Raw genomic sequence first — 25,365 nt, forward strand, 5'->3', positions numbered from 1 at the left:
AGACGGTGAGGTTCCCTGTGCGATTGGTCCCGTCATCATCCATGACTGTCGTCTAGAGGTCTTTTTACCTGACGTCATTTGTATAACAGCTGATATCTATACTAGAGAAACAGAGAGCGGTTGGGGCAGCGAATAGATGATGGGTTTGAACATCTTGTTGTAGTAGGTGTAGCGGCGCTTGTGCGGCGTCACCGACGCGCGCATCGGCACCGGCACGGGGGCGGGCGTGAAGACCACTTTGCGACACTGTTGATATAACACAGAACCAACATGACTGTGATTGATGGCTTAGTTGACCTCCGGCGTGCAGTGCAAAAAAGGACGGTGAGTAGCGGCGGTAGTCTAGTGGTTAAGACTTCTGCCTATTCGGGTGGTCTGGGTTCAATTCCAGACACGCACTTTTAAACTTTTTGGAGCTGTGTGCATAATACCTTCGGCCTATTCGGGGGTACCGCTAACTTTTTGAAGTTATGTGGGTTTCAATTTAATACCACGTGCTTCAACGGTTAAGGAAAATATTGTGAGGAAATCTGCATCTCTGAGTTCATATTGTTCTCAAGAGTGTGTGAAGTCTGCCGATCCGCACTTAAACAGAATAGTGGACTTTCTCATTCTGAGAGGAGACCCGAGTCCGTGCCGCGGGCCGACCGTTAGGTTGAGATGACGATGAAATAAAAAAGTAGGTAGGTATAGTCAGCAGCAGGTCAAGATAGCAACCGGGGTATGAGGCGGGGATCTCCCCGCATCCACTAAGCACAACCGCACGTCATCCGCGCTCCGCCCGCACTGGGTTAGCGCGGGGGATGTGCGGGTGTGTGGGGTGTTCTCTCCCCGATTGCCATCTCGACCTGTCGCCATTTTCGTATCTTAGAACTCTTTCTAACTGATACCAATAGTATATGTAGGTACTTAAGTACTTACCTATTTCTGTTTGTTGGCATTTGGCCTCCGTTTTGTAGTTTTTATTCCTAGGTATTTGAGTTATTTTTAACAAGAATTTATGTTTAGGTAACGTTTAGATATAACCGTTGTAATAGTACTTACTACGTGAGACTAAAGTAATTGCCAGTGTAATTTTTGTTAAGCTTATTAAGTACTTATCTACTTAGAGAAGCAGTTCAATACCTACGTTTTGTTTTCTCCAGTGAATTTGCTGATACGATGATGTGTACAGTGGCAATGATGCTTATAATGGAGGGCGGGCACACACGAACAGTTTAAAAAAATGTCTTGGTAATTTTAGCGCTATTTAGTGACGGTAACTGACAACTGTCCCTCTTTAAGCCACCCGTGTGCGGCCGCTCTAATGATAATAATTAATAGTAAAACAACAGAATGCAATGATATCAAAAAGTTTATTTCAAACTTACATAATATTAAAACTGTTGGCACAATATTGTAGTACGATCGTTCGGCAGCATGATTGTATATCACTAGCCTAAGTTAAGCTCAGTTCACACTGGTTGGAAGTTCTGGATATTTTCATAAAGGCCCACGTCAATATTATACCATCAATTGTTTTTAATTATCACAACAGGTTTCAATGGTGTTCGTGTCACGAAAGCTGAACTGGGCGAAAAAAGTCATTAAGTTGAGGTACCTACGAGTCCGAAGCAAAAGCATACGGCCTTCCCTTGGTATAGCTCTGCCTTATTCTAAGGGTAAGATCTATAGAGCGCACTTTGACTTTGCTCAGACTGTAGTTTCAGTTAAAACGAGACTGCAATTTGTCAGCGCCAGAATTTTGTCTCGTTTCTAAATAAAGTCAAAGTCACAGATCACCAGGCGAAAATGTTTTGTAGGTATGTATCAAATGAGTAGATTTACCTAATACTTTCCTTTTCCGCAGGTCTAAGTCAGTGCAACAGTGTAAAAGGATAGCATTTTTAGACCTCAATACTCAAATACCTAACAGACCTCCCACTATGGACAGACGACATCGTACGAGTCGCAGGGTGCAGCTGGATCCAGGCGGCGCAAGTTTTTTTAATTATAAAATATTAGGTACTTAAAGGCTTGCACTTGACCGCAACCACATGAAGATCAAACAGCTCTTGTCTTCGACTTTGCGTTTGTAACGTTTAAGTCCATACGCAGCAAGACAACCCTATTTTTAGGGTGTCTTTCGGGAAAAGGAAATTCAGAGCGTTTAGCTATAATAAGAAACGATTTTATTGCAGTTCTATAGCAGCCCCCCAACTACCGTCTTTTTCAACTTTCGTGACACGTTCTGTATATATTACCTTAATTAGTTAATTAATTGTATCGTGTGTGAGATTGTTCATCTAAGTTACTTATTTTTTACATAAAATTTAATAAATCGGAGTCTAGCTAGTGCTTGTCTATCTAAGTGCAAAAATATTTATATCCTTTCGACAAATGCTGTACCAAAATAGATGATGTATGGACATAGAACTTTGTACCGCTGAGGTTACTGGTGTACTAAAGCCACAGTTCGTTACAAATTACGATAGGTTTTACTTAGGCTGAGATCTATAGAGCGCACTTTGACTTTGCTCAGACTTAAGATTGAATTAAAACGAGACAGATTTATGTGAGAGATATAGCTCTGTCTCGTATTAACTCTGTCTTAAGTCTAAGCTAAGTCAGAGTGTGCTCTATAGATATCATCCTTAGACTGAAGGAAAATGATAGATAGAAAATATGCCGCCAATAAATGAAATGCGTCTTTCATTTATTTATTTCGAAGAACGCTTTTCTATAAGCAGTTAAACAAAACGCGCTAATCTCGATCGAGTAGGCATGGCAGTTTTAATAGACACAAGGGTCGCTCATTTCTACGCAACATCGTGCAGAACATTATAATATCGTTCCTTCAGAGTAGTTTTCTAATAACGAGGAAATACTGCCACTGAACTAGACTACTTCAAAATTAATTCATACAATTTCCCAAACTTAAACTGAGACTTTCACTTGCAAGTCCACAGAACTTGGAAGTCACTATTAAATTATACAATACCTAGTAAGACTGACACAAATGGTTTCATTTATGAACATGAGAGTTTGCGAGGGCACCGTCTAACTTTTTCCTTTAGTCTGCGAGTTATAAATAAGCAACGCTATTACAATCCAATTATTATACCTAAATAGTTAAGCATGAAAGCGATACTTAAGTGTCTTTGAATATAATAATTTAACTTGATATTCATTCATTATAGTAGTATTAGATTCAAATAAAAGATAGATTCAAAATAGATTCAGTAGTCAAAACTTAAGATAATACAATTATTGAACGCGCACTAACACACAACATAAACAAAAGAAAAAAATCAATTCTTAAATAAATTATTCGAACATAAATGAACAAATTATTACAAATTGAAAGTGAATTAAAAATTAATCATCATTATTAAATTACATTACCATAATCAATTAATTAATTATACTTAATTACAATAAAATTTATATACGAAATTCATTATGACTAGTTCCCCCTTGGGTTCTAATTCTCTACGACATTCATTTATTATTGTTTATTGTTATTTTTAAATGCGGTTCGCATATTACAACCGCGCCGCACTTTCCGTACAAAAACATTTTATAGACATATTTATTAAGTATGGAGTTGGTACTATATGCTAGGATAGGTAGTGTAATAGGTTAGGTCATGTTCTGGTAAATGTCATTTGCAGTTTGAGTCTTAACATCTTTTTTAATACCTACTGAAAATGCGAATGAATCAGTTAAAATTCTTCTTTGTTATATTAAATTTTACTTCAGAAATTACAGTTACGAATGGGTTACGGAGAATGTCGAAGTGAATAAGAGCCCTGCAGCCCAAGAGAAAACCACTGAGACAACGCTTCCTCGGGGGTTTTTCCATCGACAAAGCGTTGCAAAAATCCCGAGATATTTGTCAGATTGATTGTGCTTGGGATGGGGTATTCGATGAATGCTTTGTAATAATATTATGACTACACACTAAACTGATGATAAATACGAGATTGCTTAAGAGATCTAAATAATGCTTAACTAACGGCTGAAACTAACAATAACAATGAATCTATTAGTAATTTGTCGATAAGTAACTTACAACGTTGTTAAAGCTTGTCAAAAAACCATACAATATTTGACAAATAACAACGCTGTTAAGAAACTTATCGACAGATTCCAGATATATTAATTATTAACTCAGGCCTAAATGATTAGGTACCTACTAAAAAACTATAAAAGTCTAGTAATTGAACTTTTACATCGGGTCCTAAATATTTCACAGCGTTGGACCCGCGAAATTAAGATCGTTGACTTATACTGATAACTGATCGCACATTAGTACGCATCGAAAGCACCGTAATACCCCTTAATACCGTTTTAGTATTTTAATTCTCTATATCCTGAGCAACCTCGAATGATTTAACTAAACAAATACATGCGATTTCTATCATAGCCAAGTAGCCTAAACAGCAGAAAAAGGCATTTTTCTATTTATAAATACAGAACTACGTGCGTTGTGAAGCGTACGACGGGTTCTGGCGACATTTTTAATACAGTACTATGAAATATGCGGAAGGATCTGCCCACCGCATTTCTATCCTAAGAAAACCTCTTTCTGAAGGATTTTGTTTGCTCTAAACGCGTATTCAGCGTTTAGAGCAAACAAAATCCTTCAGCAACCACATTGCGTGCGGTGCGTACAGATGTGCGATCGACTTTACAAATCTTAGCATTAATAATATTAATGTCAAACTTTAAAACTAGTGGAATGAGGAATCTAACCGCGTTGAAATTATCTGGGAGGTACCTCCCTCGGAGGAGGACTCCTATATTTGGCTTTGATGTGTAAAAATGGCTTCTTAGGCGACGTGTGGTCTGCTATACTGGCTTCTAAAGACCTTCTGATACTGTCTTCTATAGCCGCTTGAGTTAAACCCGTAGTGGTTACTGACGCACTTTTGTGTAATGGTTTGCCGAACTCGATAGGTGCAGCTAAGCTCATGCTTCGCGTCTTCTTACCGTAACCGTTGGTTAAAGATTTTTTTGGTTCGTTAACTGGTGTGGAAGCGAGACTTTGGCTGCGTGTTTTTCTTGCTATCGGTTCGGTAGGTGTGGTAACTGCGCTCTTATTTTTTTTCGCGTTTTGGTTTAACCTGTCAGTGCCACAGATCGGTTTCCTCTCTAGAGTGTTAGCGAGACTCATGCTTCTGGATTTCTTAGGAGCATTAAGTAAAGCGTTTGAAGTGAGCGATTTGCGTAGCTCTACCGGCGGTGTTCGAGTCGATCTACCAGTGGGTGTACCAGGCGTGCTGAAGCTTGAGGGTGCAGATTGCTTTCTTCTCGTTATGGGTTTATCATTGGTTTCTTTCAGCGGCAGAGTTAATGCTGATCTATTTTTACTGAGTGCTGGTTTGGTAGGTGTCGAAGTGCGTAAGGGAGATGTCTTCCCACTGGTCTTGCGTAATTTGACTCCAGAGTCTATGGGTGAGGTTTTTCCGCTTATGGACGAAGCTTTGCTATCTAAAGGAGATACTCTTCCATTTGAAAGCGAAGTTTTGCGAGATTTTGAATTTAGTCTAGGGTCTGGGGAAGTTTTGCCACTAATGGAGGAGGTTTTGCTTCCTATCGGGGATATAGTGCCGGGAATGGACTCCTTTAGGGAGCTTTTGCTGCTGGCGGGTGAAGGAGATGTTTTGCCGGTTAGGGAGGGCTCTTTAGTGAGGGAGCCCTTGCTGCTAGCGGGGGAGGGTGAGGTGCGCGGGGAGGTGGGAGGGAGGGTCACGGGGAGCACGTCCCGGCGGCCCTGCGTGACGAGGCGCACCTGGCAGGGCTCGTGTCTAGACAAAAAGTGTTCCAGCGTGTCCCAACCTCCTCCCACGCGGACCATCATGTGACGCCCTTTTAGCAACTGGAATAGAGAAAAAATTAATTAACTTGATGAATGTTGAAGGTTACAGGAAAATACGGTGAGGCTTCGAGAAAATGGAATAGGTGGTGGACCTGTTCCATTTTCTCTCTTGACATACTCTGTCTCGCTCGTTCATATGGGCAAATGAGTGAGCAAGATAAGCATCCGACAGTGCAATAGGTACAGTACGCGGCAGAAAATAATGTACACCGATCTTTAGAAAGAGATAGCGGTTTCGTAGAGCATTGTCTCTGTCGTTGAGACCGATGAAACGTCACATAGGAATGAGTGACAGAGACAACGCTACGGACAGTATCAGTAACAGCTAACAGCTTGTATATGTGTTATGTACTAACCCTTATGAACACATTCCTCCCGGCGATGTTGTATCTTCCCTCGCCGACCTTCTTCACTTTCAGCAGCTTAGAGCACTTCCCCGAGCTGCAGTTGCAGCCGCGCTCCATCAGCCGCGTCACCAGCTGCACCTGGAAACCATTGACAACTTTGATGATAAGCGTTTAAGCAAGCGTAGTGTGGGACGCCCTCCAGCATGATGGACCGACGATATAAAGAGGCTGGCGGGAAGTGGCTGGATGAGGAAGGCTGAGGACCGGGTGTGGTGGCGCTCTTTAGGGAAGGCCTATGTCCAACAGTGGACGTCCACAGGCTGATGGTGATGATGAAGTAAAATAAAAAATCTTTTAAATCATAGGTATAGTAGGTACGTGACGGGTCGAGATGGCAATCGGGGAGGGAACGCCCCGCACACCCGCACAGCCCCCGCGCTAACCCGGTGCGGACAAACGCAGGTGACGTGCGCGGCGACCCCCGCCGATACTCATACCCGCTAAGGGAAATGTCCCAATAAAATTGTATCCAATCTAGTGTATGACATCTAGTCAAATCAGTATCTTTATACCAAACGTCAAAACACGCGCTTAGTATGCGAGCTTCTATGAAATACTGGCATGTGACATCACAATGATTTGATGTGCTTTGTTTACTAACAAAGGACGTGGAAGACCCTCTACTCCTAATTATTGTTGTTCAACTTTTGCTATTTCCATCGCCATTCAGAACGTGTTCAGACCAGCCCCCCGATTGTGTAAGAAAAACAGCAAAAACCATTTTTTCACAGTCAAAGGGCAGAATTTGTTGACGATTACGATAACGATGAATACGTTTTTCTTACACAATTGGGGGGCATATTAAAAGTTCACCATTTGATAAAGCTCTTTACCCTTTTATCCAGCTCGTTGGTGGGTTTGAGAGGCACGTCGGTGTCGGTGCTGCTCTCCGTGCCACCCGACTTGGTGCTCTCTGCGTCCACGTTATCGGGCACCAGCTGTTGATCTGAAAAGACGACTACGGTTTAAATTCAAATTTCTGTATACACAGAGCAAATGTTACAAAAACAAAAAGGTGCTGTACCTTTTCTGCGGGAAAATATTTTTTATGTTAAAAAAATTAAAAAATATTTGTCGACGCCATGTTGGCCATGACGCCATCATTAATCGCTTTCCGTACAGCGCGGCGTGAAGTTAATAATTAATTATTTTAAAACTGAATAAAAATCATGATTTTTTAAATTATTCTGTTTAATAATGAATTCTAGCCCCATAAACTACCGTTATAAAAAAAATCACGTCGTTTTATGATTATAGTCCCACAGACCCTTTTAATTATTTATTATCATCAATTCAGCCAATCACAACAGGTTGTAGCAGACGACTAATGAAGATCAATTGGGTTGAAAATTAAATGATACTTACCTTCGTTCAGGTCATCTGGAGATGAAGGCAAAGCTTCTGATTTGGATCTGAAAAGAAATTCAATTGTTATTGATAATGAGGTAACCCAAAAGGCGCTTATTTAACTCAATGGCTGGCCTAGCTATTGACAATAGCGCCAGTGTATTGGGCACTATGCCGATTATTGATCAGTTGGCCGACATATTTATTGTTATTCATACGCAGGGCTGACCTTCACTATCGCAAATAGATTTTTAAACTTTGCAATTATTACCCTTATGCATTAGAAAGGTCTCATTAGTGGAAGATCGTGTGTTCGAAACTCGGCATGGCTAATTTGGGAACTAATAATTCTGTAATTTCCTCTGGTCTGGTCTGGAGATGCACCACTAAGTTTATCACAAATGTCCGCCAAGAGTAGAGTTAGAAAATTGAGCGTATAGGTTTAATCGAACTGCCATATCTACCCCTTCCAAGTTAGCCCGCTTTCATATTAGATCACACATCAGGGGAGATCTTTTCATCAGTTAAGTAACTTACTTCTCCCTGGTGGGTGACGGCGAGTTGTCCCTGAACTGCCACGCGGCACCAGACATGGCGGAGTCGAGCCCAGAGTCCCGCTCCTCTAAAGCGATCTCCTTCTCCAGCTGCACCAGGCCTGGAGGCTCCACATTGAACTTGGTAGCAAGCCGAGCCACTTCTAGAAGGCACAGGATTACTTGGCGTGGCTGGTTGTGCAGCACTAGAAATTAAAAATATATTGATCAGCGATTACGTATATTAGATCAGATTCCGATCTCCATCAAGGTCCTACTCGCAAATCGTAGTAGGGATGATCGATTCTGGAATTCGATGTCCTATTACTAATTTGGATTTGTAACATTCGGTGTTCTGTCTACGGTTTTCAATCTAAAAATTAATTCTTTTTTCAAAACTCGGTGCGGGATTGTGTGGGTGACGTGCGGCTGTGCGGGGCGTCACCCCGCCTCATACTCCGATTGCTATCTCGACCTGTCGCGTACCATAGAATATCAAGGATTGAAGAGACCTCGTAATTCAAGAAATTGATACGATTTTACCAACGAATACTCCAAAAAATCGTAAAATAATTATTTTATTTTTTCTTCTGATTTCCCCAAAAAAATTTTTGGTGCTGCAATTTTCTCGTTTTCCTAGTTCTTGTAGGTCATAAAATTAAAAGACTAAAGGTTACGGACTAGGACTAGGTTTTTTTCAAAATATGATAAAAAAATACCTATTTGTATATATGAATATATAGGTATTTTTTTATCATATTTTGAAAAAATTACGGTAGTTCTTACCTAAATCATCACTCTCAAAGAGTAAGTTTTCATGTACGCCAAGCTCGCGGCAGAAGGTTATAAAGTTCTCAGCATTGTCCCTAGAGAAGAAGCTGCGGCGCGCGGCGCGCTGCCAGCACCGGCCGCGGATAGCAGGCACCGGCTGAAAACATTAGTCTAATGCTTCAACTAGAAGGTATAAGCACACGAGTAGATGAGGGATATCTACCTACTCATGAGGTATAAGAACGGCTAGTATAAATGGTAGTATAAGTGGAGCTTAAGACCGATGTCGGCCTTCTTTACGCACAACAGACGGAAACGTTTAAGTGCGGAAACCAGCCTAGAGTGAAGAAAGAAGAAAGTCGGCCTTCTTTTCGGAAGTTCGGAGGTTCGGAGTCATGTGTGATTTAAGAAATCAAATATCACTCGCTTTAACGGTGAAGGAAAATATCGTGAGGAAACCTGCATGCCTGAGAGTTCTTCATAATGATCTCAAAGGTGTGTGAAGTCTGCCAATCCGCACTTGGCCAGCGTGGGGCACTATCACCAAACTCTTCTCATTCTGTGAGGTGACTCATGTCCAGTAGTGAGCCAATGATGGCTTGATGATGATGATGATGACGATGAATTCAAAATGTGGAACCAGCTAACTTTTTGTCATTTTTGTGCTGTATGTATTCTGCTAAGCTTTCAAATGGGTTCGTTTAAAGTTCGTGTGACCTGCCTGTTCTTCAAGGTCTATGCAGATTTCAAAAACCAATGTCAAGAACAGAACTTAGGTAAATATTCAATCGGGAGTCATAAAACCAAAGAGATCATACCCCTACTATAATGCCCTGGTCGAGGGCCTCCCTCGCCCGTTCGTGGATGATGACAGCAAGTTGGCACAAGTCCGCGCCGTTATCCAAAACATCTAAAAAGTTTTCTCCTGACAGGTAGGTAATGCCTGTGGACAAGGAAACACGATTATTAGACTTAGGTAGGACACCTTGAGTGCAGAATGATGGAAAAAAGGTCCCTGACTGGCAAGTAGCAATTTTTATGTTTCGCGATCTCTTCGCGATGGTAGTGACTGCAATAAGTAGTGACTGCAAAAGAACTTGGAGAAACACATCTTATTGGAGAGTGGAGACGCTTGACTAACACGACTAGTCGTTGGCTTGGCAAGTAGAAAATATGGGAGAGGGTCACCTCTCCTGCTTTGAGAAAATCTCTTGTGTTTTTATTCCTTTTCAAAATCAATAAAATATATTGGCTGTGAATTGTGATGATGATAAGAAACTACGTAGGCGTATTTTAATCAGCGTTATCGCTTATAGGTACGATCAAAGTCAAAGCAGACTTTTGTCTTTTGTCTCATGATTAACAATGCTCATTTTTTATATTGTTCGATATTGTTCCGAACTGTGGTTTAACCTCGTGGCGAAATATTACGTTCGTACCTCTAATCTACTACTGAATTTACATCATTATTTATAGATTAGGCTGTTCACTCATCGGGTCATAAATAACATTTGTTATCGGTAATGATTGCGAATTGCAAATACAAACAGTCATAAAGAGTCAGTGTTTACTATTATAGCTGGACTAGTTACATACAAATACTAGATATATTATGTATTCAGTAGTACCTCATAAGTCATACATGTATGGATAGGATTATTTAGAATGTACCTATTACATACTCTGAGCGAAATCAGCTTAAAATTCTAGACCAAGCGATGGTGGTCGAGTCACAGAGCAAACGGAGGTTTCCCGAAAGACTGTAAGGAACTTAAAATTAATTGGGTACGTAACTATAAGCATTTTATTGTAGGTACCAGCTGCTTATGACATTATGAAAACTAGATAATCCTGCTATATTTTACTTATATAAGTATTACAAATAATTAAAAAAATGAAAGTGAAATATTATTAACTAGGTACCTAGGTATTATACTCGTACCACTCTAACTTTTCGGAGTTAATGACGTGGATTTTATTTAATTATTCACTTGTTTTACGGTTACAGAAAACATGACGAAACCTGCATGCCAGAGAGTTCTTCATAATGTTCTCAAAGCCAAAATTAATCCTGCTTAGGAGGTAACTGTTTCTTGAGTCAATTCAAGCAATTTGTTTAACACGACTTACTAAGTAGGTTAGTATAAGTGTAAGGTGCGTTAATTTCTCCGCCCTCAGACCTATAAAAAAGCTGAGCCCAGCCCGTTAGATAACCGTATGAGCGCTTATCATCGCTAAGTTACTTCACGCGATGGTGCTCCCGTGACGTGAACGGTCCGCTACGGATCCGCTCTATGATTTATGTGTCTAATAAAAATCGAAATTTCAGTTTGTAGCGAAACTGTAGGCGAGATACCAGAATATAATATTACTAGACGATGCCCGCGACTTCGTACGCGTGGATTTAGGTTTTTCAATTCCTGTGGGAACTCTTTGATTTTCCGGGATAAAAAGTAGCTTATGTCCTTCCCCGGTACGCAAGCTATCTCTGTACCAAATTTCATCAAAATCGGTTGAACGGGTGAGCCGTGAAAGGCTAGCAGACAAATAGACAGACACATTTGATGACATTTATAATACTAGTATGGATACCATGATACTCTTTACTAATATTATAAAGAGGTAAAGTTTGTAAGTTTGTTTGTAGGGGGTTAATCTCTGGAACTACTGAACTGATTTTCAAAATTCTTTTACCAGTAGACACCAGCTACATTATTCCTGAATGACATAGTAAGCTAGGTATATTTTATGTATTTCAAAAAATTACAGATACCTACGAACATTTTAATAAGCTACCCGTCACAGCCTTTTTAGAAATAAACCCGTAAAGTTGAAAATTTTCAACCTTACAGGCCTAATACCTATAACTTGTAAAGTACCTAGGTACAGTTATAGAGCCTATTACCGCTACATGTACACAGTCGCATATTTAATATTAAATTTTGTTAAAAAAGAAATCTGGGCCCTTCCTGAACTACTATAACTATTATTTATAATATACTATTGCAATAGTAATTAAAAACTATCAAATGCTTGTTCAAATTCAGGAGGTAGCCGAAAAATTATCAACAGATCAAAATTTCTGAGAGGTTACCTACTATTTAAAGAGGAAATTTCAAATTATATAAATCCCTCAGATTATATAATTTGAAATTTCCTCAATCAATATTCTTTGTCGAGCGCGGCCTGCGACTTTTTATACAATACAAAATCACAGTTACCAGTAGCTTCAAAGAAAAACCTTTACCATCATTGCGATTTTTATGTTATATCGATTCTAATATATGGATTCATAATAGGCTACTTGACACTTTTTTTAAGTTGGTCTTAAATGGTTAATATTTGTCCTATTATATCAAAAAAATTAACACTATATTTTTTGCGCCCTAAATACCGTAAAACTTTAATTTAAAAATATTTTTTTCTTAGACAGGTAAAAACACTGTCGGCCATGTTTGGCCGATAGATTATCTGTGCTCTGACGTCATGCATTTGTAAACAACAGCATAACCTCCCAAAGTTTAATAAACATGACTTCTATACTAGTTTACATGAAAAATATAGTAATTATCGTTATTGTATCATCCAAGAATGTAAAAAACGCATCGATAAAGACCACAGGAAAGTTGTGAATTAGAGTGCCCAGTGAAATAAATATACGTAACACGCAAAGACTTGCTTAAAGGGATCATATATGACTAACGACTTCAACCCAAATTTATTTTTGCAAAGATCACTTTGTTGTAAGTCTTACTTAATAACTTATTCAATTTATAAAGAGAAAACGATATTTTTTTACGTTTACTATGAGTTTTTAGAAATATATAAAAACTAGCTTATGCTCGTGACTTCGCCCGCGTGGACTTCATAAATTTCAAACCTCCATTTAACCCACTCAGGGGTGGAATTTCAAAAAATCCTTTCCTAGTGGATACCTTCTCTTTACCTACAAAGAACACACCCACCAAATTTCATGTATCTAGGACCAGCTGTTTAGATGTTTAGGCTGTGCGTTGATATATAAGTTAGTCAGGACTCTAAATTTTATATATTATATGGATACTACGTTAGTCCCCGCGTGACATAGGGATGACATTTCTTTGTTTACATATTTAATGACGTCACATCATGGCTGACAGCGTTTTCTGCGTTTCAAATAAAAATAAAAATTGTAATTTTTTAAATTGGATTTATATATCCATCCTGCGTTTTTAATAATTGTTATTGATATATTTCGTTGTCTTAAGCAAAATACTATAATAAATAATCATTTATTGGACGAAATTAGATATGAGTCAAGTAGCCTATTATTCATATGTATGTATAGCTATTAAATCCAAGAGAGTATTCGGTCGCTCAACTCTTGCGTGTAGGTAGGTATATTGTATAGCTATTGGCCCCCGGCGTCGCGCGGGTCTCGTGTCCTCAGTGCTCGGTGCTCATGAATTATTGATCGCAAATAGCATGGTACCCCGTGCGCTTGATGCTTTGGGCTACATGATGCTTCTATCTATATATAAACAACACAAGGTAAGATTTTAGGAGCAGTCAGCCACGCAAAAAAGTGAAATTCTTTAAAGATAGGGGTCTAAGATTTGAAAAATAGTTTGATTTAGAGAAAAATGAAACTACATATATCTCTATTAGGTAGGCAATTTTTTAACATCTTTACTTAACTGACTGCTAAGCAGTGATACGTAGCAGTAAAGTCGACTTCTTATTCAGGGAATCCGGGGTTCGATTCCGATTTCCGGGCATGCACTTCAAACTTTTGGAGTTATGTGCATTTTAAGCATTTAAATATCACTTGCTTTAACGGTGACGGAAAACATCGTGATTCTTCACGAGAAACCTGCATTGAGAGTTCTTGAGAATATTCTCAAATCGTCTGCAAATTCGCACTGGACCAGCGTGGTGGACCCTTACTCATTCTGAGAGGAGCGCCAGATTTAAAACGCGCATAACTCCTAAAGTTAGAGAGCTAGAGGAAAACTAGAGGTGCGTGCCCGGGATCGACCTCCGACCTCCCGAATAGGACGGGGACGTCTTAACCACTCATCACGGCTTTGTAAGATGATGATGACAGCTTATTGCCGCTAGAGCAGCTTGATCATATTGACAATAATTGTGCGCTCAGCCTGAGACAGTGATATGATATAGTAGCTACGCTTGAGAATAACCTATCTGAGACTGGTTTTCCGCAGGTAGAATTTTCAAGATCTTTTGCACTTGGCAGAGTTTCCAGCAGTCTAAAATCGATTCAACAACTGTCCTGTCTTCTATTAATTGGTGTTTTTATTCACTCGTACATAGTTTACTATTCATAAATAGGCACCTGGCAGTTTGAATACGTATAAACTTTTTCCTTTGCCTTGAAGCGAAAGGAAATCAAATAGGTTATTTTATTGAGGTAAGTCCTCATAAATTAAACCTATATTCTTAAATTTACAATCGTTATGTTCAAAATTCAAATACTTACTGCATTCCGCAGTCCACCCCTAGCTTTTTATTTATTTAAGACTTGAAAAAAATCCGATTGTTTCGCACGTGGGTATTATTCTGGTATGTATATATTCGTAACCCTTTCATAAAACTCTCCCCGTGGCACTCCCGCGTCGCTAAATAATATGCATGCCGCATGCAAGGACACGGCTATTTTTAAACAGATTCATTTCTTTTTTAGGATTCCGTATGAGATGGGTTGGGATGTGCCTGTCTGCCAGTTCCACCACACTGGCTAAGTGCTGGCAGACTTCAATCACCTTAGAAAACATTATGAGAACTCTCAGGTATGCAGGTTTCCTCACGATGTTTTCCTTCACCGTTAAAGCAAGTGATATACACTACATTATACATTTTAACTTGTTATGTCAAATTTTATATCAAAAGTCGGTACCTACGATTTTAGTCCTTATTTTTAAGGTGAACTGTACTTTTAACATGACAGTTGACCCGTAGAGTTAAAATGGTGCGTGAGGAGTCAGAGTTTTTTACGGACTATAAGTAGATAGATACATTATTATAAACCATAATAAGCTCATAATTCATAACCATAATAACCGGAAACCGCAGCAGAAACATTTGAAAACGGCAAGCGGCGCAAGTATGCCTCTCATATCGAGAGGTACATTTTTGTTCCGTTTGCCGTGGAGACCCTGGGGCCATGGAGTCTTAGTGCTAAAAAGTTTTTTCGAGACATTTCATCGCGATTAATAGACTCATCTGCTTATCAGCCTGGCTGTCCAGCGCGGAAATGCAGCCAGTATTCTTGGCACCATTCCACGTGGGCATGATTTGTATAGTAATTAGATAAGGCTAGCTTTAGGTTTTATTGTAATATTTTCATTTAAAAAAATAAGCTCATGAGTTAATAAGTTTATGAATAAACATATTAAGATGAAGTTTCAATGTCGACATTGCGAAAGCTTCTGCATTATCGACAGTATCGATTATGTGGAAGGTCGATTACTTTTCCCAAATCAGTAGAACTGCCGCGGGTGGCTGCCGGCCGGTTACTTAAAAGCCTTAAAAACTGCACGAGCAAGGTGAAGAACAAGTTGCGAGATGTGATGTAACGAGACTCGTTATGTGGACGATCTTTTGAAGTTTTTGTCCTTTTATGGCTCAAAGAAGTAGGGATATTTTTCATTGAAAATTTAAACCGAAAATCCAATTCAGAAAGAGTAAAAAAATACACTCAATATTTTGTTGCATGAAAATTCTGCCCCTAAGGGGGTCTTGGAAAGGCCTATGTCCAGCAGTGGACGCAAACAGGCTGATGGATTGGATTGGATTGGATAAGGGGGTGAAATAGGGGTTTGAAATTTGTGTAGTCCACTCGGACGAAGTCGCGAGCATAAGCTAGGGGTTATTTTAAAATCGAAAAAGTATGACGCGCTACAGGTCGAGATGGCACGTCACCCGTATTCGCCCGCACCGGATTAGCGCGGGGGCTGTGCGGGTGTGCGGAGCGTTACCACCCCGATTGCCATCTCGACCTGTCGCGTACTATCGGTAGGTGTTATACCTTGTGTGGTTATACACTATTTTAAGAGTTATTGGAGCTCGATTGTCACTTTAATCAGATTCAAACATAAACCCTCGTATAAACATAATCGATCTCTCCACGCGGATCGCTGGCAGATAAATATCGCAATCTATAAATATTCATATTGTATGTTCTATATAATTAATTTAGCATTCCGCAGAGACGTGTTGCGATTGAGATCGAGAACAAATAAACTGTATAAAAGACTTGATAAATCGGCGCCTTCAATGAATGCGCCGATATCGAGTCGCGAGCTGGCTGAGGAATATATTTATTGCGAATTTTCAAGACCACCTCGCCTTCAGCCTTGCCATTATTACATGACAGCGTGGTAACTAATGAACCAGTGTAATTATTGTCATGAATGTACTCATTTATGTTAAAACTAGCTGACCCTGAATTTCTGATTTTATTATTCGTTGCCGAAAAACCCTATAGGGTTTTTCTTATAAGAAAAATAAACAAGTTTTTAAAGTTTCAATCAATCAATCAGCCTGTTTGCGTCCACTGCTGCACATAGGTCTTTCACACACGCTCCTCCGCCTTCCTCATCCACCCACTTCGCGCTACCTTCCGTCAGGCGGGTTGCAGGTCGTTGTCCCATACTGCGCTTGCTGGTACGGGGTGTACACTCCAGACCACGTCTGCCTCAGCGGCCCAAGAAAGCTTTTTAAATTATATCCTTTTATAAAATAACATGTATTGTAAAGCTAAATATAATAGTTGTTTGTGGAGGTAGAGGTCCGCACTGCGTGCACCTATTTTTGAAATCTATTGACTATTCCATCGTTACCAGCCGTTACCTATTTCGTAAGGAAACCCACCGCATAATTATCCCACGAAAACCTCTACCATCATCAAATTTTTAAAAAAAAGGGTCACGACCCTCAGTAATGAGGAATGTCGTATTCCTCATTATTTCTTTCTCTAAGCTAAGCTCAGAAAAATTTATTTAATATTGTTACAAAATGTTGATTTGCCGCAAAGCTGTAAAAATCTCAAGTTAGCAGCGTCCGTTAACCGTTGGATGTTGGGTAAAAGGAGAGTGTTACACACACGCTACGGCTCATAAAAAGTAATTACCATACTGCAGTTTCTTTTCACCTTGACTTTATGTTCAAAGCGCCGCCCTTGCGTCTTGATTTGCGCCTAGCAAGTAGCCCGGGATCAAAGATATATTATACAGAAATACAGATAGGATAAAGTTTAGCTTAGATACCATCTACTGGTTTAATCACTTCGAATATCTAGGTCAAACATATCTGAGGTAAAAAATGGTATAAGTTGCTTTTGAAATTCACACGAGAAAATCTCGCAAGAGATCACTTAGGGATTTGTTAATTGTAAATTGCAGACGCTGCCACTACAGACTACAGAGTGGTGAGTGTGGGTCTTCTAAGAGAGAGAAGATAATGACTAGACGAAAATCACAATCAAAACAGAAACCTTTCGACTGTTAGATATTCCGTCAAGTACTTATCCGCCATAAAATAAAACTATGAAATCACTATGAGGTGTATTATAGGCATCAAAATTAAAATTATATCAATGGCCGCTCTACTCTTTAGGTTAGTGTCTTTGACGGGATGCTATTCTGAATAACCGGTCGCTGGGATTATTTTACAAATAATTGCAGCTCGATTATCAAGCCTCAATGCCTGCATACATTCCGAAATAAAAGACAAGGGCGAACCTCGTAGATGCAATCAAAGCGAATGGATGAGAATTTATCTGAAGAATCTTTCACGTATATACCTAGACCTACAGCTTAAAAGAATTTTCTAGCAATAATTTGCTAGAAAATACTGATTAATCTTTTAGAAAAAAATCTTTTAGGCAAAAATTTTAAAACGTTAATTATTTTATGAGCACAAGAAACCATAGCCATTCTAAGAAGTTTCTGAAATGTGAATCTAAGATCTAAATACATGCAACCAGAAATAGTTAGAAACGCAAAATTAATATTTTTTAAGTAAGTTTAATATTTTTAAGTAGGTACTTTTAATTTAGATTTAAGTTTATTTAATAGAATTGTATGTCATCTACCATATAAAACCACTTTTCCGAGCTCCGTTAGAAGTACCAAATAGAACTAAAAAGAAATTAGCAGAATCAAGTCAATAAATTACTATTTAACAGAAACGTTATGAAACTGTTTAAAAATAGAACTAAACATTTAGATCATAGATTAATTATTGGTCTCGCTTAGATATTTGATTTTGTAGCTTAGTAGGTACTGATAATATGATAGTCACTGATAATAATTTAACATCTATTTTATAGTAACGGTATTCGTTCCTACATAATTGCGAATTGTGTCAATGCAAAGTGTCGAGAGTCGAGACGGGAAGCAACGGAACTCTTGTATCGAAATTATTATAATACCCGTTCACCATCGAGCGCAAAATATAAAGCGTAGCGGTTGCGTGGATCTATCAGTTTAATCTAATCTTTATATATATAAAAGGAAAAGGTGACTGACTGACTGACTGACTGATCTGTCAACGGACAGCTCAAACTACTGAACGGATCGGGCTGAAATTTGGTATGAAGATAGCTATTATATGACGTGGGCATCCGCTAAAAAGGATTTTTAAAAATTCAATTCAATGGGGATAAATTAGGGGTTTGAAATTTGTTGTCCCTTTAGTTTATCAGCTTACTCTCCTCGCTTGCACCCCAAGTAGTTGAATATTCATTGCGTGTATTCGCTAAGTCAGGTACCGATATTAATAGCTCCTCTACCTATAATGTTAGTTACGCAATGACTCATCGCTAGCCTTCCGCAGTTTCTAGCGGTAGTTGGATTTGGTGCTAGAAATCAGGATATAAACGAACAGTTCCTGTACTTTCATCTTAACTAATTGTATGGTAAACATAGAGTCAACACCATTGATAAAAATTAGAAACATGGGAATTTGATAATAAAGTATGAATTTCACGAATCTATATTATAATGCTTATAAAAATTAAAAATATATTGGATCCAAAAAATAAGAACGACGGAAAAATTTGAGTAGTGACTTAACTCTAAGCATTCTAAGTAAGGAAGGAAGTTATCTGTGATATGATCTTAAAATACATATAGTACCAATTTCATAATCTCTATTTTCTACTACTACTTGTCTACTAGATAATCATAATAGGCAAAACCGAGGGCAAAAAGCTTGGGGAGAAGAAGAAAGTTATAGGTTAAAAACATATGAACAGCTGAGATGAGCAACACAGCAGCAGCTCTACCTAAGTACCTATCTATTAGCGAGATATTCGAAAACTTTCCTTACTAAAGAAGCACAGGAAAATGAAGAATAGTATGAATATATCAAGACTCCTTTAGAGCCCTTTAGTTAAATTAGTTTAATTTATGAGCATTTTTAGTTGTTATAAAGATCTTAACAAACATAAGCCTAATGAATCCTGGAAATTTTTCTCTATTTCGTTTCGGTATATACCTAAATTCTGTGAATGAATGAAGGTTAGTGTTATTATGTATTTACGTTGTCAACACTTCGACTTGTTAAATGAACCATTTATCTTATTGTAGGATGCTCTACTTGCCTCCACTTAAGCCTAAACTTCATGGCCTATATCTACAATGTAACAGTTGTTAGATTAGCGATGACAGCACTCTTGACTACTCAATTTGGCTTGTTTGATATGATGGTTTAATGCCACCATGAGCGTGGGTTTGTTTTCCTGCATATTTATACCATACACAGTGATCTCACATTATTTAAATTTGAGGACTTATCTATCCATCTAAAATACATGAAATCAACAATATATCAAGAAGACAAATTGTTATAAATTACATATTCCCTATATTTTCCTATTTAAGGTTGCCAGGTAGAGATCGCTAGTACGCGATAAGGCCACCTTTTGTATCCTACTTCTGTCTGTGTTTTGTGTTCTTTTACTTATGGTGGTACAATTAATAAAGTGCATAATAATCACAAAATAAAATATCAATACCTAACTTCTTTAAATTTTTCAAACCTTAAGATACAGGGTGTAACCAGAACGTTAGCAAAAACGAAAACAGGTGATAGCACTGATGATTACTGATATTATGATACCACAAAAAAAACGCGAAAAATAAATAGAAAAATCCAACATTTTGTAAAAGTTCACGATTGCAAATAAAACATCTGACTGAGGCTAGACGTCAACATACGTTGCGGAAGTAGGCCGCTCGAAGTCAATGCCGAGTCGTAGGTGGGGCATTGACCCGAATTTTGCACTACATTGCGGGTTTGAAAAATACTAAACCACTAAAACTACAAAATGAGACAAATGGTTATAGGTATTGGATTGTGTTTAGGCAGTATAACAATAACGCTAAATTTTTGCTAGCGTTCTGGTTACACCCTGTATGATATCATTACTATAAATCAACATCGTGGAGTAAGGTTGATTTTACTTAATTCCTCTTATCAAGAATGGCTAGTATTTCTCGAAATGGATCTCTCTCATTATATTTGAAAACATTCGCCGCCAAATATGTGTGTACTAATGATTTCTTATCCGAGAATCGTAGACAATTGTCACGAACGTTTTGATGCGTGAAAATAAGCAACAATGCGCTAAACCGCCGGGTTATTATCTTATTAGTGACTTGATAAGGGATTACAGCAGCTATTATGAGAGTCATAAGGTTCATGTTTTGACTGGAAGTTCTAAAGCGGATATAGGGTTACCAGTCTTCAGGAATTTTCTTGACATAACTAAAAAATTTTGATGCCTGTGCCTGAAAGAAGGCGGTAAGTACTAGATGAAAATGAAAAAAACAATGGAGAAAACCTCAAAACAAGCCTCAAAATTGTTGCTCTTCTAATAGAAGAAGAAGGGCTTTGCCAGAAAGGGATAATATTCGATATATACCTACCGTGCATTTTTGTAGAATTGATTTTTTTAATGAAAGTTTGAAGATTAGTACCTACCTACAGATTGTCAACAATGCGGGTCTTTTAAAAATAAGTTTAATAGATCGCTATTATTAATAATGTTTGACAAAACAGTTTCAAAATTTAATTAGTAAGTTATTAAGTCAATTCTAGTTCCTTTCTTACAATTTTACCATCTTTAATATCAGAAAATGCTCTAAAATATCAGGATTTTTCAGGAATTCTCTTAATTTATTTGATAACCCTGAGCGGAGTAGAGAAATGGGTAATTGAGAGCTCGTTTATGGCGCATAATGGCGCGTCGTGACTGCTCGAAACTATTGGTTTAAATGCCTAAACGATCGCTCTTGTTTCAAGCACAAACGAAAGCTGAAAGCTTGTAGATCTGTCAAATGTTTCCAAATAGGTTACATAGGAGTATGGAAATTAAAAGAGACCAAAGTAACAACTGTTTTTTTCTATTTTTTTCTATTTTAGGGTTCCGTAACCGTAGGTTGCCAACGGGACCCTATTACTATAAGCCTCCGTTATCCATCTGTCCGTCTGTTTGTCAACGGGCTGTATCTTGTGAACCTTAATAAGTAGAGAGTTGAAATGTATTTACTACCGACTTTACTTAAAACAAAGTGAATATCTTTCTGATAAACTTAATAATATTGATAATGCAGTACAAGATTGATGAGCATAATTTAAATAATTTTGCATGCCTGAGAATTCTCCATAATGTACTACAAAGTGTATGAACTATGAAGTCCGCGCATGACCAGCGTGGTGGACTATGGCCAAATCCTTCTGTCTCATTCTGAGCGGAGACCCGTGCTCAGTAGTGAGCCGGTGATGGGTTGATCATGATGATGATGATGATGAAAGAATGTTGTCCAACAATAAGTAGGTACCTAACTACCTACTATGATGTTATTTTTGTTTAAAAGAAATTTAGCAAATTATGACTAATAATTCCCCTTTCCTCTCCAACTAAGCGTTAAGCTTGTGCTTGGAGTAGGTGCGACCATTAGTGCAACGGGTGGGGGTTTGAACCGGCGACCTTTCGGATATCAGTCCGCTCCTTCAACCGTTGAGCAATTGAGGCTCTCGATTATAATATAATTGTCTCTTGTATCACAAGTCCTTGTTGTATAAATTGATTAATATCTATGGAACGTGTTTACTGTTTAGTAGCAGTCGTGATCAGAGTGGGCGTTGGCTTGCATACAGTAGTAAAGTAAAATATAAAGTGCGACATTAGAGGCTTTACACCGAGAAAACGAATTATGTTGATCGGACATTGAAACTTGTGATATCTAATGACTTTACTTTCCCTCACAGCACCTACTTATACGTACATAGGTAGGTAGCTATTTATTTCAGACGTCTGTGTCAGACTGTTGTAAACAAGCCGTTAACATCGGTCTCCACCGGCGGTTTAACAGCGTAAACTGTAAACACGTCTTGTTTGCAACCAAAATTCGTTGTAATGTAAACCGCTGCGGTGGAGACCGATGTGGAGGGTTTGTTTACAACAGTCTGGCTGGGGTTGGAGTCTAAAGAAGGGACAGTACGCGAAATGTCGAGATGGCAGTCGGGGTATGAGGCGGGGGACACCCCGCACGGTGCTAGCGCGGTGCGGGTGTGCGGGGTTTCCCCACCCCTATTGCCATCTCGACGTGTCGCGTACTATACCTACTTCTTGTGTTCGTCTTTTATTTTGAGTCGGAATAAAACGATTCATGTATGAGCCATTTTTGGAAAAAAATTGAACTGAATTTTATGAAGACTGATTTTTGGCTAAACCTTTTTTGGGACCGGCTGAAATCCAAACGTCAGCCATGACGTGATGATGACTCACGCGGCTCCAGAGATGTTTTTCCTATAGGTAGTCTATCGCTAGGTACTAGGTAGGAGGTAGACAATAAATAACATAATTTACATTGTTATAGCTCGTCTGTGACGAAATGTATTGGCTTGTCGATGAACCGTTTAATTGTACCGGACGTGAGTCGCGTTTAGAAACAATTATTATTTTAATCTAAGTAGGTAGGTACATAATTATACCGACGATGCGATAGAAACAAAACAGCTCTAGGACGGATGGTATAAAATCCATTACAGATATATTTTGCTGACATAATAGCTTCAGAGTTTACGCCACGAATAATGTCTGCAATTCAATTAGGCTGAAATTTAGCATGCGGATAGCGCAGATCGCTATTATGGCGTAGACATCCGCTAAGAAAGGATATGTGATAATTCAACTCTTAAGGGGTAAAATAGGGATTTGAAATTGGTGTAGTCCACGCGGATGAAGTCGCGGGCATCAGCTAGTTGGAATATAAGAATACTTTATGTATCAAGTTTACGTTAACGGTTGTGCGTAAATCTCAAAAAATCGTCGTCATCATTGTGTTGTCAACCGATAGATGTCCACTGTGCATTATATCACTAGCGACCCGCCCCGTCTTCGCACGAGTTTAATACAATTTTGTAGATATCTCTATATATCTCTATTTTTTTAAAATAAAATATAAGTAGATTATGTCACTCAAGAATAATGTATCTTTCTACTGATCAACGAATTTTCAAAACGGCTCAGTGGTTCCCGAGATTACCCTAACAAACAAACTTACAAACCTTACCACTTTATAATATTAGTATAGAAGTATAGATTTGCAATCCAATATGCCATACAACACTTAAAGTGTGACTAACTAATTGTCAACAATTTATTTGTAATATCACATAATACGCAGTGGTTCATTCATGAGCCCTCCCACGGCTTCCCTCGCACTGCTCGGAGGATGGAGGAGTGTAAACACTCGCGGATATGGCGCGGTGACATAACCACCACGTGGCCACCACTTGCCCAGTGACACACGCGACGCGCAAAACATACGACTTGGACGAAAAACTATTGTTATGGTACGGCTCCAATACTCCGGGATTCGGCAAATGTTTCGAGTTCGGGCAAATGCGATTGCGATAGTTCGGCATGCGGCAAATCAACTGGCCACACTATTTGGGATGAGACGAATGTTACGTGTTTGGCGAATTTTTGAATAAATTTGGCAATTCAGCCGGCCAGCAGATGCGATATTCTGTGAACGCGAATAGTCCTCCATGTGATGTATTAAACATATCACGGAAAAATAATGAGTTTTCGCGAGATTTAAAAACCAGCCAAATGCGAGTCAGGCTCGCGCAATGAGGGTTCCGTACTGCAGTCTTATTTTTTCGACATTTTACAGGATACTTCAAAAACTATGATGCATAAAAATAAATAAAAATCTGTTTTAGAATGCACAGGTCAGGCCCTTTCATATGATACCCCACTTGATATAGTTATCTTACTTTAATAATTGAAAATACTAATGATTAGTTTATGACCACAATTTAATTTTTTTGTGTGATGTAACCACAAATTCACGGTTTTCAGATTTTTTCCCTAATACCAGCTATAAGACCCACCTACCTACCAAATTTCATGATTCTAGGTCATCGGGAGGTACCCTGTACTTGTAGGTTTCTTGACAGACAGACAGACAGGTAGACAGACAACAAAGTGATCCTATAAGGGTTCCGTTTTTCCTTTTGAGGTACGGAACCCTAAAAACCGACGACGGATTGCTTTGGCAATACTATTTCATAAATATTCTGTGCTTCAACTTTAAGAATATCTCAGACAGTTTCATCACCGCATCTCTTCAACAAACAAAATCTTTACATCTTCAAACATGATGCAACTGACTGCAGACCATAACCAAAAACCATAATGCAACACATAACAATATAATTAGCGATGTCGATGAACTCTCAAAGGACGCCGCTCTAAACTCTTTACGTTACGCGTGTGTAATTTCTAATAGACATACATATCGTATCGATACATCGCTTCGTGGTAATCGACTAAGGCACGGACGTGTATCGAAGAGACGAGTCTATTTTCATGCGGTAAAACCATGATCAAGACATTAAAGGGCAGTTTTTACGAGCAGATGGATCTAAAACTTAAAACGAATAGCCTAATTTGAAAAATGGTTAAAACCTCAGGAAAATCAAGGACGCTTTTTTAAGTTTCTTGAAATAGAGCTAGGTAAATCCATGATCGCGATAAAAATTGAGCTGTTTTTGTATTAAATCATAAGTTTTTAGTACCTGCAGAAATTCAAAAAAGAAAAATATGTACTTTACCTAATGAATTTCATCATTGATGTCGGAATCCCCCTCTTATTCTAGGAATTTCATTATGTAGTTATTGTTTTATGATGGAAGATAATTAATTGAAAACACTAAAAGCAGTCGTGTTCTATGGAAGCTGAACCATTACATATTTGCCTTTTTGCCTACAGGCTTCAGCAATATAGTGTACAATAAATTGGTCATAAATTATACCATAAATAATGTGGATTCAGGGTCCTTAACGTGCTCTGTGTTAACATTAATACTTTATTTCAATAGGTTCCTAGCTATATACTTATTTTAATTTAATTTAATTTTA

General features: G+C 38.5%; 1 protein-coding gene across 3 annotated transcripts in view; it reads right to left on the bottom strand.

Annotated features, from left to right (window-relative positions):
* Positions 1-1,336: 1,336 nt before the first annotated feature.
* LOC117992995 (GAS2-like protein 3) overlaps positions 1,337-25,365 on the bottom strand; it is a 101,546-nt gene continuing 77,517 nt past the window's right edge. For all 3 annotated transcript variants that reach the window (XM_069506131.1, XM_069506130.1, XM_034980738.2), the window contains 7 exons: positions 9,740-9,864; positions 8,937-9,078; positions 8,155-8,356; positions 7,636-7,682; positions 7,104-7,216; positions 6,220-6,348; positions 1,337-5,863 (listed from right to left, as the gene is read on the bottom strand). In XM_069506131.1, coding sequence (XP_069362232.1) covers positions 4,748-5,863; positions 6,220-6,348; positions 7,104-7,216; positions 7,636-7,682; positions 8,155-8,356; positions 8,937-9,078; positions 9,740-9,864 — 1,874 coding nt within the window. In that variant the 3' untranslated portion in view covers positions 1,337-4,747. The remainder of the gene's footprint in view (positions 5,864-6,219; positions 6,349-7,103; positions 7,217-7,635; positions 7,683-8,154; positions 8,357-8,936; positions 9,079-9,739; positions 9,865-25,365) is intronic.

Source organism: Maniola hyperantus, chromosome 22 (assembly GCF_902806685.2).
Source record: "Maniola hyperantus chromosome 22, iAphHyp1.2, whole genome shotgun sequence".
Taxonomy (NCBI): Eukaryota; Metazoa; Arthropoda; class Insecta; order Lepidoptera; family Nymphalidae; genus Maniola; species Maniola hyperantus.